At 38.1% G+C, this 13,266-nt stretch overlaps 1 protein-coding gene across 1 annotated transcript; it reads left to right on the top strand.

Moving 5' to 3' along the window:
• The first annotated feature begins 4,181 nt into the window (after window positions 1-4,181).
• Window positions 4,182-5,387, top strand: LOC128996224 (uncharacterized protein K02A2.6-like). The gene has a single exon (XM_054421380.1). The coding sequence runs from the start codon at window positions 4,182-4,184 to the stop codon at window positions 5,385-5,387; it is 1,206 nt and encodes a 401-aa protein (XP_054277355.1).
• Window positions 5,388-13,266: the final 7,879 nt, after the last annotated feature.

Raw genomic sequence — 13,266 nt, 5'->3', positions numbered from 1 at the left:
TAGTCATATATCCATCCACTACCTTCGGCTTGGTATTTGTGCATGGAAGTGTCAATCTTTAAAAGAGCATTTTCAATTTGATGCTTTAAATCTCTCTTCTCAATGGTTAGGATAGTAAGGCTTCTAAAATCTGCAATACATTCTTTCTCATTAACTAATTTTCCATTTTGATCTATTGTATATTTTATAAATTTGATTCTCCTTACTAAAGTCCATTTCATCGGTAGAGGACAAGACTGAAGAGTACTTTTAAGTTCAGTTTTAATCGATTCACCGACAAATTTAATCATTGTATATGGACATTTGTTACAAGAATTTACGTGTCTTTTAAAATGACCAACAACATTTCTTTTACAGAAATTACAAGTCTTGTGACTTTGTAATATATGAGATTTTAGAGCTATGTTACTATCACAGATTAAATCACATAGTTTACATACCTTCATTTGATGTATCAATTTGTAATGGCGAATAAGGTTGCTTTTTTTGGAGAGCGATGCGAAACAATGTTGACATGTGGTCTTCATTTTTATATATGAAATTAAAAAATAGGTTGGCATCTTTTATATAGTAGAAATTACATTTTTACAATTTAAATTAATGAGAAGTAATAATTCAAATCATAATTCTAAATTTTAATATTCCAAACAATTTTATACAATAATATTTGGCAAATATAATTTTCTAAATCAAAACTAAATTCTAAATCTTAAATAAAAACTCTTTTTAGCAGAATGCTGAGTCTACATTTATACAGAGTTAGTGTTAGTTATATAGAGAAGACTACCTATGAAAAAATTATATAGAGATTGAATTTCAGCTAAGTTTAAAAAAAATAACTTGTACACACTTTTGACTCAAAGTCCCCAGTGATTGAGATTCGGCTAAGTTTTAAAAAAATAACTTGTACACACTTTCGACTCAAAGTCCCCAGTGATTGAGATTCGGCTAAGTTTTGAAAAAATAACTTGTACACACTTTTGACTCAAAGTCCCTCAGTGATTGAGATTCGGCTAAGTTTTAAAAAAATAACTTGTGCAGACTTTTGACTCAAAGTCCCCAGTGATTGAGATTCGGCTAAGTTTTGAAAAAATAACTTGTACACACTTTTGACTCAAAGTCCCCAGTGATTGAGATTCGGCTAAGTTTTGAAAAAATAACTTGTGCACACTTTTGACTCAAAGTCCCCAGTGATTGAGATTCGGCTAAGTTTTGAAAAAATAACTTATACACACTTTTGACTCAAAGTCCCCAGTGATTGAGATTCGGCTAAGTTTAAAAAAAATAACTTTTACACACTTTTGACTCGCTTAAAAATAGTAATAACAAAATAAGGTTACATTTTGGATAGGAAAGCAGCATACAATTGACATGTAACTAAAAAACTAGGTTGACATCTTCTATATATAGTAGAAATTACATTTTAAAAATTTCATTTAATAAAAATAATAATTTTGAATACTAATTTTATATTTTTAATATTCATAATTATTTACACAATTAGATTTGGCAATTATAATTTTCTAAATCAAAACTAAATTCAACTAAAAGAACTAAAAGAAACTAAACTTCAAACTAAAAGAAATACAGAATATGAGTACAAGCATCAATTGGTCACAACCAATTGATCCCATGACCCGACACGCGACAATATATTAGGCCTACACTAGTCTAGCTTACATGTTAAAACAAGAAGATTCAGGTGATGAGCAAAGTGGTCCAGGCGGGCGAGGTGGTCCAGGCGAGCGAGGTGGTCCAGGCGAGCGAGGTGGCCCAGGCGGGTGAGGTGGTCCAGGCGTACGAGGTAGTCCAGGTGGGCGAGGTGGTCCAGGCGGGCGAGGTGGTCCAGGCGGGCGAGGTGGTCCAGGTGGGCAAGGTGGTCCAGGCGGGTGAGGTAGTCCAGGCGGGCGAGGTGGTCCAAGCGGGTGAGGTAGTCCAGGTGGGCGAGGTGGTCCAGGCGGGTGAGGTGGTCCAGGCGGGTGAGGTAGTCCAGGCTGGCGAGGTGGTCCAGGCGGGCGAGGTGGTCCAGGCGGGCGAGGTAGTCCAGGCGGGCGAGGTAGTCCAGGCGGGCGAGGTAGTCCAGGCGGGTGAGGTGGTCCAGGTGGGCGAGGTGGTCCAGGCGAGCGAGGTGGCCCAGGCGGGTGAGGTGGTCCAGGCGTACGAGGTAGTCCAGGCGTACGAGGTAGTCCAGGTGGGCGAGGTGGTCCAGGCGGGCGAGGTGGTCCAGGTGGGCAAGGTGGTCCAGGCGGGTGAGGTAGTCCAGGCGGGCGAGGTGGTCCAAGCGGGTGAGGTGGTCCAGGCGGGTGAGGTGGTCCAGGCGGGTGAGGTGGTCCAGGCGGGTGAGGTGGTCCAGGCGGGCGAGGTAGTCCAGGCGGGTAAGGTGGTCCAGGCGGGCGAGGTGGTCCAGGCGGGTGAGGTGGTCCAGGCGGGCGAGGTAGTCCAGGCGGGCGAGGTGGTCCAGGCGGGTGAGGTGGTCCAGGCGGGCGAGGTGGTCCAGGCGGGCGAGGTGGTCCAGGCGGGCGAAGTAGTCCAGGCGGGTGAGGTGGTCCAGGCGGGCGAGGTAGTCCAGGTGGGTGAGGTGGTCCAAGTGAGTGAGGATACGATAGAATCTCCCCCTTTTATACCCAAAAATTGTCAAAAAAAACCTGCCCCAGACAGACTGGCGCCAGACAGGCAGAGAAAATTAACAATTAGTTTTGATTGGGGTCATTGGGTTACACTCAGTCATTCATTAGAGTCAGGAGCGGGAGCATGGGGCAGGAGCCCGACCATAGCATGGAGCACGCCATGAGTCAAGAGCATGCCAAGAGCACGCCCGCGACCGGGAGCACGCCATGGGTCGAGAGCATGCCTAGAGCACACCCGCGACCAGGAGCGCGCCCGAGTTCGCGTGCCGAGAGCCGGGTCTTTAAAAAAGTGGCCAAAAAATGAGCCATATTCCAGACGTGTTTTTCAGTATTAAAAAAGTAGAAAATTTATATAGAGGTGTATAGGTCGAGAGCTGGGCCTTTAAAAAAGTGGCCAAAAAAATGAGCCACTCATTTTTCTCATTTTTCCCCTATAAAAAGTGCCCTAAAAGTGCCTCCAAAACGCCGAAAGTGGGGTATCTTTCTGGTATTATATCTACTAGATAGACAGCAGATAGTTTGTTTTGAAACAGATGTTGAGTTAAAACAACATTCATTTGAAAAAAGAACTTGTTATCTGTAGAAGGAATTTGAAAAAGTAAACACGCTAGTAAGTGTGTTGTTATTCATATGTGTTTGAAAACATATGGTGTTAGAATATTATTTGTTTAGTTTTTGTTGGTAAACATTCTGAATCTGGTTTATTATTGTAAAAAGCTACCTAATAAAGTATTTGTCTTATTAAAACTATATTTTAATTTAACTTGCGATAACACTACATGGTGGCAGCGGTGGGATCCGAACCCACGCCTCCGAAGAGACTGGTGTTCACGTCTTGTCATTGTCCCTAAAAAGGACAATTCAATAAGACTTTGCGTAGATTTTACTAAACTTAATGAGAGTGTTAAACGAGAACTATATCCTGTGCCCTCTGTAGACTACACTCTGGGACAATTAGATGGTGCTAAGGTGTTCTCGAAACTAGATGCTAACTCGGGTTATTGGCAAATACCCATAACAGAAGAAGCTTCATATTTGACTACTTTCATCACACCTTTTGGAAGGTTCAGATTTTTACGACTTCCTTTCGGGATTTCCACTGGTTCAGAAGTATTTCGGCGTCAAATGTCTGAATCACTTGAAGGCCTTCAAGGTGTTGTTTGCCATTTCGATGAAATAACTATATACGGGAAAGATATGGAAGAACATGACAAAAATTTACATCGTGTTTTGTGTAGGCTCCAGGAAAAGGGCTGGACACTTAATAGATCAAAATGTGTGTTCCGGCATGACAGTATCAGTTTACTAGGCCACCTTGTAACTAAAAATGGTATTAAGCCAGATCCCTCTCGTGTTGAGGCTATCCAAAAACTCAAGACGCCAACTAATGTTAAAGAACTAATGAGAATTCTAGGTGTTGGCAATTACGTATCCAAGTTTATTCGTAATTTGTCGACCATAGTTCATCCACTACATGCTTTACTGCAAAGAAATACAGAATTTGTTTGGGGGCCTGATCAAGACCAAGCTTTGGAAAAGATTAAACTGTCATTGATGTCCGAACCGTGTCTCGCTTTATACAGCATTTCTAAAGAAACCTTCCTCTCAGCGGATTCCTCGTCATACGGTATTGGAGTTGCACTAATTCAGGTTCAAGAAGATGGAACTAAACGTCCGATGGCCTATGCTTCGAGAAGTTTGTCATCAGCCAAACGTAATTGGGCTCAAATAGAAAAAGAAGCTCTGGCGATTGCTTGGGGGTGTGAACGGTTTGAACACCTCATTTTAGGGTTGCATTTGCATATTGAGACAGACCATAAGCCCTTGCTCTCCATATTCAAGATAAAAGACTTGGACAATATTACTCCCAGGCTTCAGAGAATACGACTCCGACTGATGAGATATACGTATGACATTACCTACGCGCCCGGTAAACAGTTGATTTTGGCTGATCCACTGTCTCGAGACACAGAGAACTCTGAAGAGGAATGGGAACTTACAGAGGAAATCCTTGCTTATATACAAAACATTGACACTACTCTACCATCAGTTTCGGATGAAAGGTTGCGAGAAATAAATCAAGAAACTATGAAAGATGAAACTCTAAAACATGTGTCACAGTATTGTGTGAAAGGTTGGCCAGAAAAATCTAAGATTCCAGAGGATGTATTGCCCTACTGGTATCATAGAGAACATATAAGTGAGCAAAATGGTATACTTCTCTTTGGAAGTCGTATTATAATACCAAATTCTCTAAGAGCTAATGTACTAAGAAGTATTCATGAAGGACATCAAGGCATAACAAAATGTAGATCTTTTGCAAAATTGACTGTGTGGTGGCCTCGTCTTTCTCAACAAATCAAAGAACTAGTAGAAAATTGCAAGACATGTGCAGAAAATCGCGCTACGAGAGCAGAGCCGCTGATACCAACCCCTTATCCGGATAGACCTTGGCAAATAGTGGGTACCGATTTGCTGAAGTGCAAAGGTCACTGGTATCTCTTAATCTCAGACTATTATTCCAGGTTTATGGAGATTGCTAGACTAAATGACTTAAAAATGGGCACTATTGTGACATATACAAAGTCCATCTTCGCACGTCATGGTGTACCTGAGACAGTGAGAGCAGACTGTGGTTCTCAATTTGACTGCTGTCAATTCAAACAACTTGGTCGTGATTATGGATTTAAATTGATTACATCAAGCCCAAAATTTCCACAAAGCAACGGCTTCATAGAAGCGCAAGTAAAAAAACTTTAAGTACCACTTAGAAAAAAGTTATGATCCCTACAAAATGCTACTTATGTTAAGAGCAACCCCTCTGGAAAATGGGAAAAGTCCAGCGGAATTACTTTTCGGGAGAAGGATCCACACTTATGTTCCGATAATGTCTGATCAACTAATACCCTATCTGGTAGACACTGAAAAGTTAAGGGAAAAGGAAGAAGCAAGAATTGATCGTCAAAAGATTTATTTTGACAAAAGACATAGAGCCACAGAATTGCCTACTCTACCTGATGGAGCTCAAGTCCATATAAAGGACAGGAATCAAGAAGGAACTATATTAAACAAACATCCTGCACCTCGATCCTATATAATTCAAACGCAAGATGGTTGTTTGCGGAGGAAAAGAAGATCACTGCAAAGATTTAGCACTACTATGCCTTCTGATCAACCAGCACTGCAGACCAGTCTCTCAGAAAACCTGAGAAGATCAGAACCATCGCAGACAAATCCTTTAGCGAATCTAAGAAGATCAACAAAACAATTCTAACCTACCCGGAGGTTCGATCTTTAAAGGGGAGATGTGTTGTTATTCATATGTGTTTGAAAACATATGGTGTTAGAATATTATTTGTTTAGTTTTTGTTGGTAAACATTCTGAATCTGGTTTATTATAAAAAGCTACCTAATAAAGTATTTGTCTTATTTAACTTTCGATAACACTACAGTAAGCTAGTGACGTATTTTTTCTATGTTTATTATTCATATCGTTATCCATTCTAATATATGTGATAATTACCCACTATCATTAAATCTACGTAAGGTGGGAGGCTATGGATCTGGGAAGTGGATATGAGTTTGATGTTCCAGATGGTATATATACAGGGGGGTTTCGGTTTAATATGTTTTCAACCTATATTTTCGAGGTGAGAAATTCAATGGAGCAAACGCCGTCCCTCTATCTAAGTGTCGTTTTCGTGTTAGAGGGGGGTATATGGATCTGGGAGTGGATGTGCCCTATTGTCTGTGATGTGCCCAATTGTCCATAACCTCCCATTTCACCAGTTGTTTGTCATGAGCAAGTAGACACTTAAAAATTAAACTATGACGATTGCATTTATAAATCTCAAAACACATACATTGTAGGCTACGGCCATATCCTTTTTAAGCTGTTTACTGACTTTCTAAAGCCATTATTAATGCCTATATCTGTGTCAAACTGTCCAAAACCTCATATTTCACCTGTTATTTGTCATGAGCAAGTAGACATTTTAAAAATTAAACTATGACAAACTTGCATTCATGAATATCATAACATAGGCCTGTAGATTGGGAAGCCATATTTCCTAAAAGCCGTTTGGTGACTTTATAAAGCTATTTTTTACGTTTAAAGTAGAACTTTGCCCAATTGTCCGAAACCCTCCCATTGCATACCTGTTATATATGTCACGCAAGGGATGCAAGCAAGTATAGACACGTTTTTTTTAACCTTACGTTTTTCTCCATTTCATAGATCTGTCACAATATGTATAGTGTATCAAATCACTGCCGCCTTTAACTCCATAAGACATAAGACATAAGACATGTATTCATCATTTTTACATATGTAATGCATAGACAGGTCAAATTGTCGGTAAATACATCTCGTATTCAGTCTTGAGTAAATAAATGTATAAATATATAAATAACAAGTAATTCAGTTAATACAGTCAATATAATACAAGAGTTAAAATTGAAATTGAGCGACGAGCAAATAAATACAAAAGTTACAGACCATGGCAAGAGATAAAAAAATTGACAGTAATAAATTTAGAAAATCGTGCAACTTATATCTAAATCACAGTTACATCCTATTTCAAATATTTTTTATTAACTTATCAGACATGCTAAAAAAATCTTCGATACGGTAGAGAGGGTTGTTTACTAGAAATAAAAACAGCCTTTTCTTAAAATTCTTAAAGTCTAAATCTGTCACAGCCAGAGGTAATTTATTTAATAGCCTGATACCCATCACAACATGTCCTGATCTTGTTTTTTCCAACCGTACCTGAGGCAGATCAATCTTTTTGCAGTTTCTGGTACTAATACTGTGCACTTCATTTCTCATTTTGTATTTAAAGCTATTCTTAAAAGTAAACAATAATAATTGATAAATGTATAAGTTAATGACGGTCAATATTTTTAATTCAATAAAAAGGGGTTTACAGTGTGCTTCACTATCCTCTTTACACATTATTCTGATGATTTTTTTCTGAGATAGAAGTACCTCGTGGATTTTAGGAGAGCTACCATAATAAATTAAACCATATGAAGCAATTGACTGAAATAGCGCAAAATAAGCAGATTTTACATAATCAAAAGGGACATAGTGCACTAATCTAGAGAACAAGAAAACAATTCTTGAAAGCCTATTTGTTAGTTGATCAATCTGCTGTGACCAGGTTAACTGTTTATCAATCAAAACACCCAAAAACTTAACATAATCTTGTGAATCAAAAACATCAGGTACTTTTCTTAAGCTAAATATAACAGATTTTGTTTTTTCATTGTTCAAGAGAAAAGAGTTTGCTGCAAACCAGTCTGAAATGTTACCAACTACATCTTTAACATGCAAACTTAATAAATCTATATCAGAACCATGCACAAGAAAGGTCGAGTCATCAGCATATAAATAGGTATCACAGAGAACATTATTAGGCAAATCATTTATCGATACTAAAAATAGAAACGGCCCAAGTATGGACCCTTGCGGGACTCCGCATACTACATTAGACATAGCTGACCGCTCGCCCTTGATACAAACCACTTGTCTTCGGTTGCTTAAGTAAGAATTTAATAGGTTAAGGGCAGCCCCACCGACTCCGTAGTGCTGTATCTTGCCCAAAAGCATCCGATGGTCGACGCAATCGAAGGCCATGCTAAGGTCGCAGAAGGTGACCCAAGCAAAGCCTCCGCCCTCAAGAACATCATGTATTTTTGCAATCAACACCCCAACAGCGTCGGTGGTGCAGCGCAACCTCCTAAAACCGAATTGTGATTCATAGGCCACGGGTGGTAGGTTAGTTGCGCAGATAATGACCCTAGGGCCATAAATAGGGAGGTTAGTTCCGCATTTGAATCTGGTGGGCCCAGTAACTTTAGCTGTTTTGTTTGGAAGCAGCTAATGGCATTTGTGTATTTACGAATGCTTGGTTACTGGACTATTAAATTATTGACTCCGCTTTAAATGTACAGGATATAGATTTTCAATTCATACTTGTTTTGTTTTTCAATTCCGTATGTTTTATTTTCAATTATTGAATAAATTTATGTTCATAAATTTAAATTTATTGATTCGTCTACACCATGTTCATTCCGTAACGGGATTTTAAGATCAATATATATAATTGAACGAATTGTGTTTTTGGCCTCTGGGGACATCAAAATGAAAAAGTAAATCGGTCCCGGGCCTAGGTCTTACCATGCCACCTACGGTAATAACTATACTTCCCTATAAATTCGTTAAAACACATTTGAGAATAAACAGTACTGTTCTGCTGCATTTTTTGGATGTACAACAGGCTTTTGACAAAAGGTGTGGCATGTTTGGACTTCTGTTTAAACTCAAACGTCTCTCCCCCACTCTTTGTAAAACCTTCTTAAATCATATCTGGAGTACCTCAGGGGAGTGTCCTTGGTCCCTTGCTATATTTGATATATACAGCAGACATCCCCTATGGTCCCCCAACGTCACAGTTGCTACGTTTGCTGATGACACCGCACTGTTGTCGAGTCATGTGGACGTGGACCCTCAAAAGTCGCTTTCATTAATCTGCAAGCTGCCTCTTGACTGAGCTCCAATATTGGCTTAAAAAGTGGAGCATAAAAGTTAACGAAAACAAGTCCAAACATATTGTTTTTACTCTGAGAACAGAGTGCAATCCTCCAGTAACCGTTAGCTTTAACGAAGGTAGACAGTGTTCAATTATCAATCAATTATCAATTATTTAAGATGGGGACGCCACTGTGTGCGTATTTTAACCCAAATATGAGTGAACGACGAGTGTAGGATGAGTGGCGCGATCTTGTAGTCTTGTTAGTGACTAAGGCCGACATTCCTTAGACACAGCTGTTAATTAATAGCCCATCACAGCTAATGGCAACTAAGGGAGGTACAGTTTATTGTGGAATCCGAACCACATTTTTTCCTTGTAATCAACGAATTGGTCTAATTATTAGGATAGTACTGCGGATAGTCGTAGTACTCACTAGCGCGGACGTTAATCCACAAATATTTAAATATTGTAAAATATTTAGGTCCAACTCTTGACAAAAAATTAAATTGGGAATCTCATATCTGGAGGAAGAGACAACAAATGGAATTAAAAACTCGTAAACTCAATTGGCTACTAGGTACGAATTCAAAATTATCATTGGCTAACAAAATTTTACCATATAAAGTTATGATCAAACCAATTTGGACATACGGAATTCATCTTTGGGGGACCTCGATGAAATCCGACATCGAAATTCTTGAACGATTTCAGGCTAAGATTCTGAGAAGAATTATTGGCGCACCCTCTGGTTCGTATCCAACACTACAATTAGGCATGACTTAAAAATTACATCAGTGAAAGTAGAAATTACAGACTTAGCAAAAAGTATCAAGAAAAATTAGAATATCATCCGAACAGTCTTGCCTTTAATATATTGGACAAAAGCCAGTGCATTACTAGACTAAAAAGTGTTGTACATGTGCTGGACCTAAGCTACAGATTTCTGTAAATATTTAAATGATTGACCAAATTTTTGGCAAGACTTGTTGTTGAACAGGTGCTTTGCTTCCTGCAATTTTTTATGTTAACTATTTTACTTATTGTTCTCATATTCGTTTGAACAAATTGTAAAATGAATTCTGATTTATTAAATTAAAATTAAATTCAAACCAATAAAGTGTGAATTAATGAGCTGATGACCTGTCTGCCATGTTATCTTATGACTCTAAACAACCCTACTTGCGACCTAGCCAATTCTACCAGGCCGCGGCCTGGAGTTAAAGGTGGCCGTGATCAAATTCAGTAATTACCATATTTACAGCATCCCATGTAGCACAGATGGTTGGGCCAACGTTGGCCAACTGTGGGACAGTTGGTCGATGGTTGGTTGGAGCTTCCACAACCAACCAACCGTTGTCCAACTGTATATCTCGTAGTTGGGCCAACCAATATTTACAACTGTGGACCAACATTGGTTCATTGTTAATGAAATACATTAATATGCATTGCTGGGTATCATACATCAAGCCAACCGTTGTCCAACCGTTTTTCACTCCGTTGGACCAACAAAAGATACTTTTGTTGGACCAACAATGGTCCATAGTTGAGTTTACACGACTTTCATTCTCTGGGTCTAGCTTTCACAACATAATTATAATAAAATATCTGGTTTTACTATACCTTTATCAGTTCCAAAAGTTTCCAAAAGTTTTTGGAACTGATAAAGGTATTGTAAAACCAGATATTTTATATATTACAGTTCCGGCGCTACAACAATGAATTTTAAATAATTTTAATAATGCAAATATTTTTTAAATTAATATTCTTTAACTTATTTGCAACAATTTAAGGGGAAAGAGTAATTAATCATATAACAGGCAATTATAATAGCATTAACAATCTAACGGTAATTAATTAATCTATATTCAAATACCAGTATCCTCTCTAACTCCAAAACTACTTATGATGCCTTAACAGATTAACAGAATCATATTATACTGTGTAGTATTAAAAATGTTTGAAGTATTGCGACCATTGCAACTGTCGGCTACTCTTTCACCACTTGAAAACTCTCTATATCAGCAATCACAGATAGCTCAGTGGTAATGTAAGAGGCTCATAAGTCGAAGGACCCGGGTTCGAGACCCGTCTGGGCCAAAAAAATTTTGTTCTAGTTTTTTTTCAAAATTTGTTTTTATGAACTATTTAATCAATTTACTCAACTAATAATTATGCTTTTCGTACTAAATCTTTATTATTTTGTGTGAAATAAAACGGTTGGACAATGGTTGGCTGGAAAACAGTTTAAAGAGGTGACATTTCTACCGTTGGCCAACTGTGTGGCTCCACAATTTACCAACGTTGGCCCAACCATCTGTGCTACATGGGCAAACACTAGTGTTTCTATAGTCAATAGTAATAGTAGTCAATAGTAAAAGGTGGTGCTACCACTGAGATGGCTGATGCCGGTGGTGTAAGGCTAGTAGTTAGCAGAAAATTCGACAACTCTATGTACTTGAAATCACACAGCTGTTAATTAATTGCCCATACAGCTAATGGCAACCAAGTGAACTAAGGGACCTACAGTTTATAGTGGAATCCGAACCACATACAAGTGACCAAGTGACTCAACACTCAACCATAGACTAACGTTTTATCTATGACTCAACTCAACAGTCAACCGTTTCAAAAATAGGGCCCCAGAACACCGACCTATCTATTTATTTCTATGAACCAGGACAGGACCACTAAATAAATGGACAAGGAATGGAACTGGAAAGTGTGAACGTCGTGAAATTATTGTTCCTCTGAAATCGAAGAAGTATGACGTCAAAGAGCGTCCCGTGAGCCTTGCAAGAACTGGACCCGGCGGTCGGTGGAATCGGCACACGGGAGGGACTAAGGCTAAAGGTGTAGTGACGTCATATCTCTAGTAGCTAATGTCATAGATTAAACATACTCCTCCTACTTGAGGAGTATGTTTAATCTATGCTAATGTCTACTCTTGAGGCAACACGATTACCGTACGAAACGATGTGATTTCAGCGGCGTTCGTGGCATAATTGATAGCGTATCGGATTGGTGTTCTGGAGGTCCCGGGTTTGAATCCTGCTAGCAGCACTAACTTTTTGTCAACAAATTTTTTATATCAGCAAGTTTGGTTGGTTAGGTTAGGTTATGACAGTTTGATTTTATGATACTAAATTTTAAAATTAATTTTATAATTAATGTTATAATTAATTAAAAATTATAAGTAATCATTAATTCGATTTTTATCTTATACAGTTTTTATATTATCATCAAGTCTGGTTGGTTAGGTTATGTTATGACAGTTTTATTTTGAAAAATAAAAATTTATTTTAAAAACAATATTTGATAATTAAAAAGTTAATTTTATAAGTAAATACCCCCGCTGCAGCAAACCTGCCGACTAAGCGAATTTCCATTTGTCTGAATTGATTTTCAGTTAAATATATTTTAATAACATTAGGTTTAACGAGTACCTAGGTTTGCTGCTACAAGGAAACTAATAAAGTGTGTTTTTGAGTAAAATATTGTTAGCTTAGTACAAAATAAATAAATTTGCCAAGTTTGATCAAAATATATTCATAAACAAGCAAACTACAACATTTGACAATATTCTCCATAAGAATAACATGGGAATTTTAAATTTACAATTTTTTTAATGTTCTCCGTTACTAATAATCGAACAAAAATACTTTTAAATACTAAATTATTTGTTTTTTTAAGCTCTTTAAAAAGGTCTAAAGAGAAATTGGGAAATTTTGTGTTTTGAGGGGCAAAAGTGAGAAAAACCAATTTTTACCCCATAAAACCCCCCGTAAAGCCCCGTTCCCATGGTCCGATCGTGCTGGTTCGCGAACTCATTCAAGTTTATCCCGCTTTACACCTTTAAACCAAATTTCATCAAAATCGGACAAAAATTACTCAAGTTATCGCGTTCACGGACGTATATATATATATATATATATATATATATATATATATATATACATATATAAAAATTTGAACGAATGATGTTTTTGGCCTCTGGGGACATCAAAATGAAAAAGTAAATCGGTCCCGGGTCTAGGTCTTACCGTGCCACCTACGGTAATAGCTACTTCCCTATAGGGAAATTCGCTAAAATAAAATAAAAA

Source organism: Macrosteles quadrilineatus, unplaced genomic scaffold, assembly GCF_028750875.1.
Source record: "Macrosteles quadrilineatus isolate MER2022 unplaced genomic scaffold, UCM_ALF_1.0 Scaffold_1__1_contigs__length_201487025, whole genome shotgun sequence".
NCBI lineage: Eukaryota > Metazoa > Arthropoda > Insecta > Hemiptera > Cicadellidae > Macrosteles > Macrosteles quadrilineatus.
The sequence above is the reverse complement of the archived record's forward strand: the minus strand, read 5'-3'. Positions and strand labels throughout refer to the sequence as shown.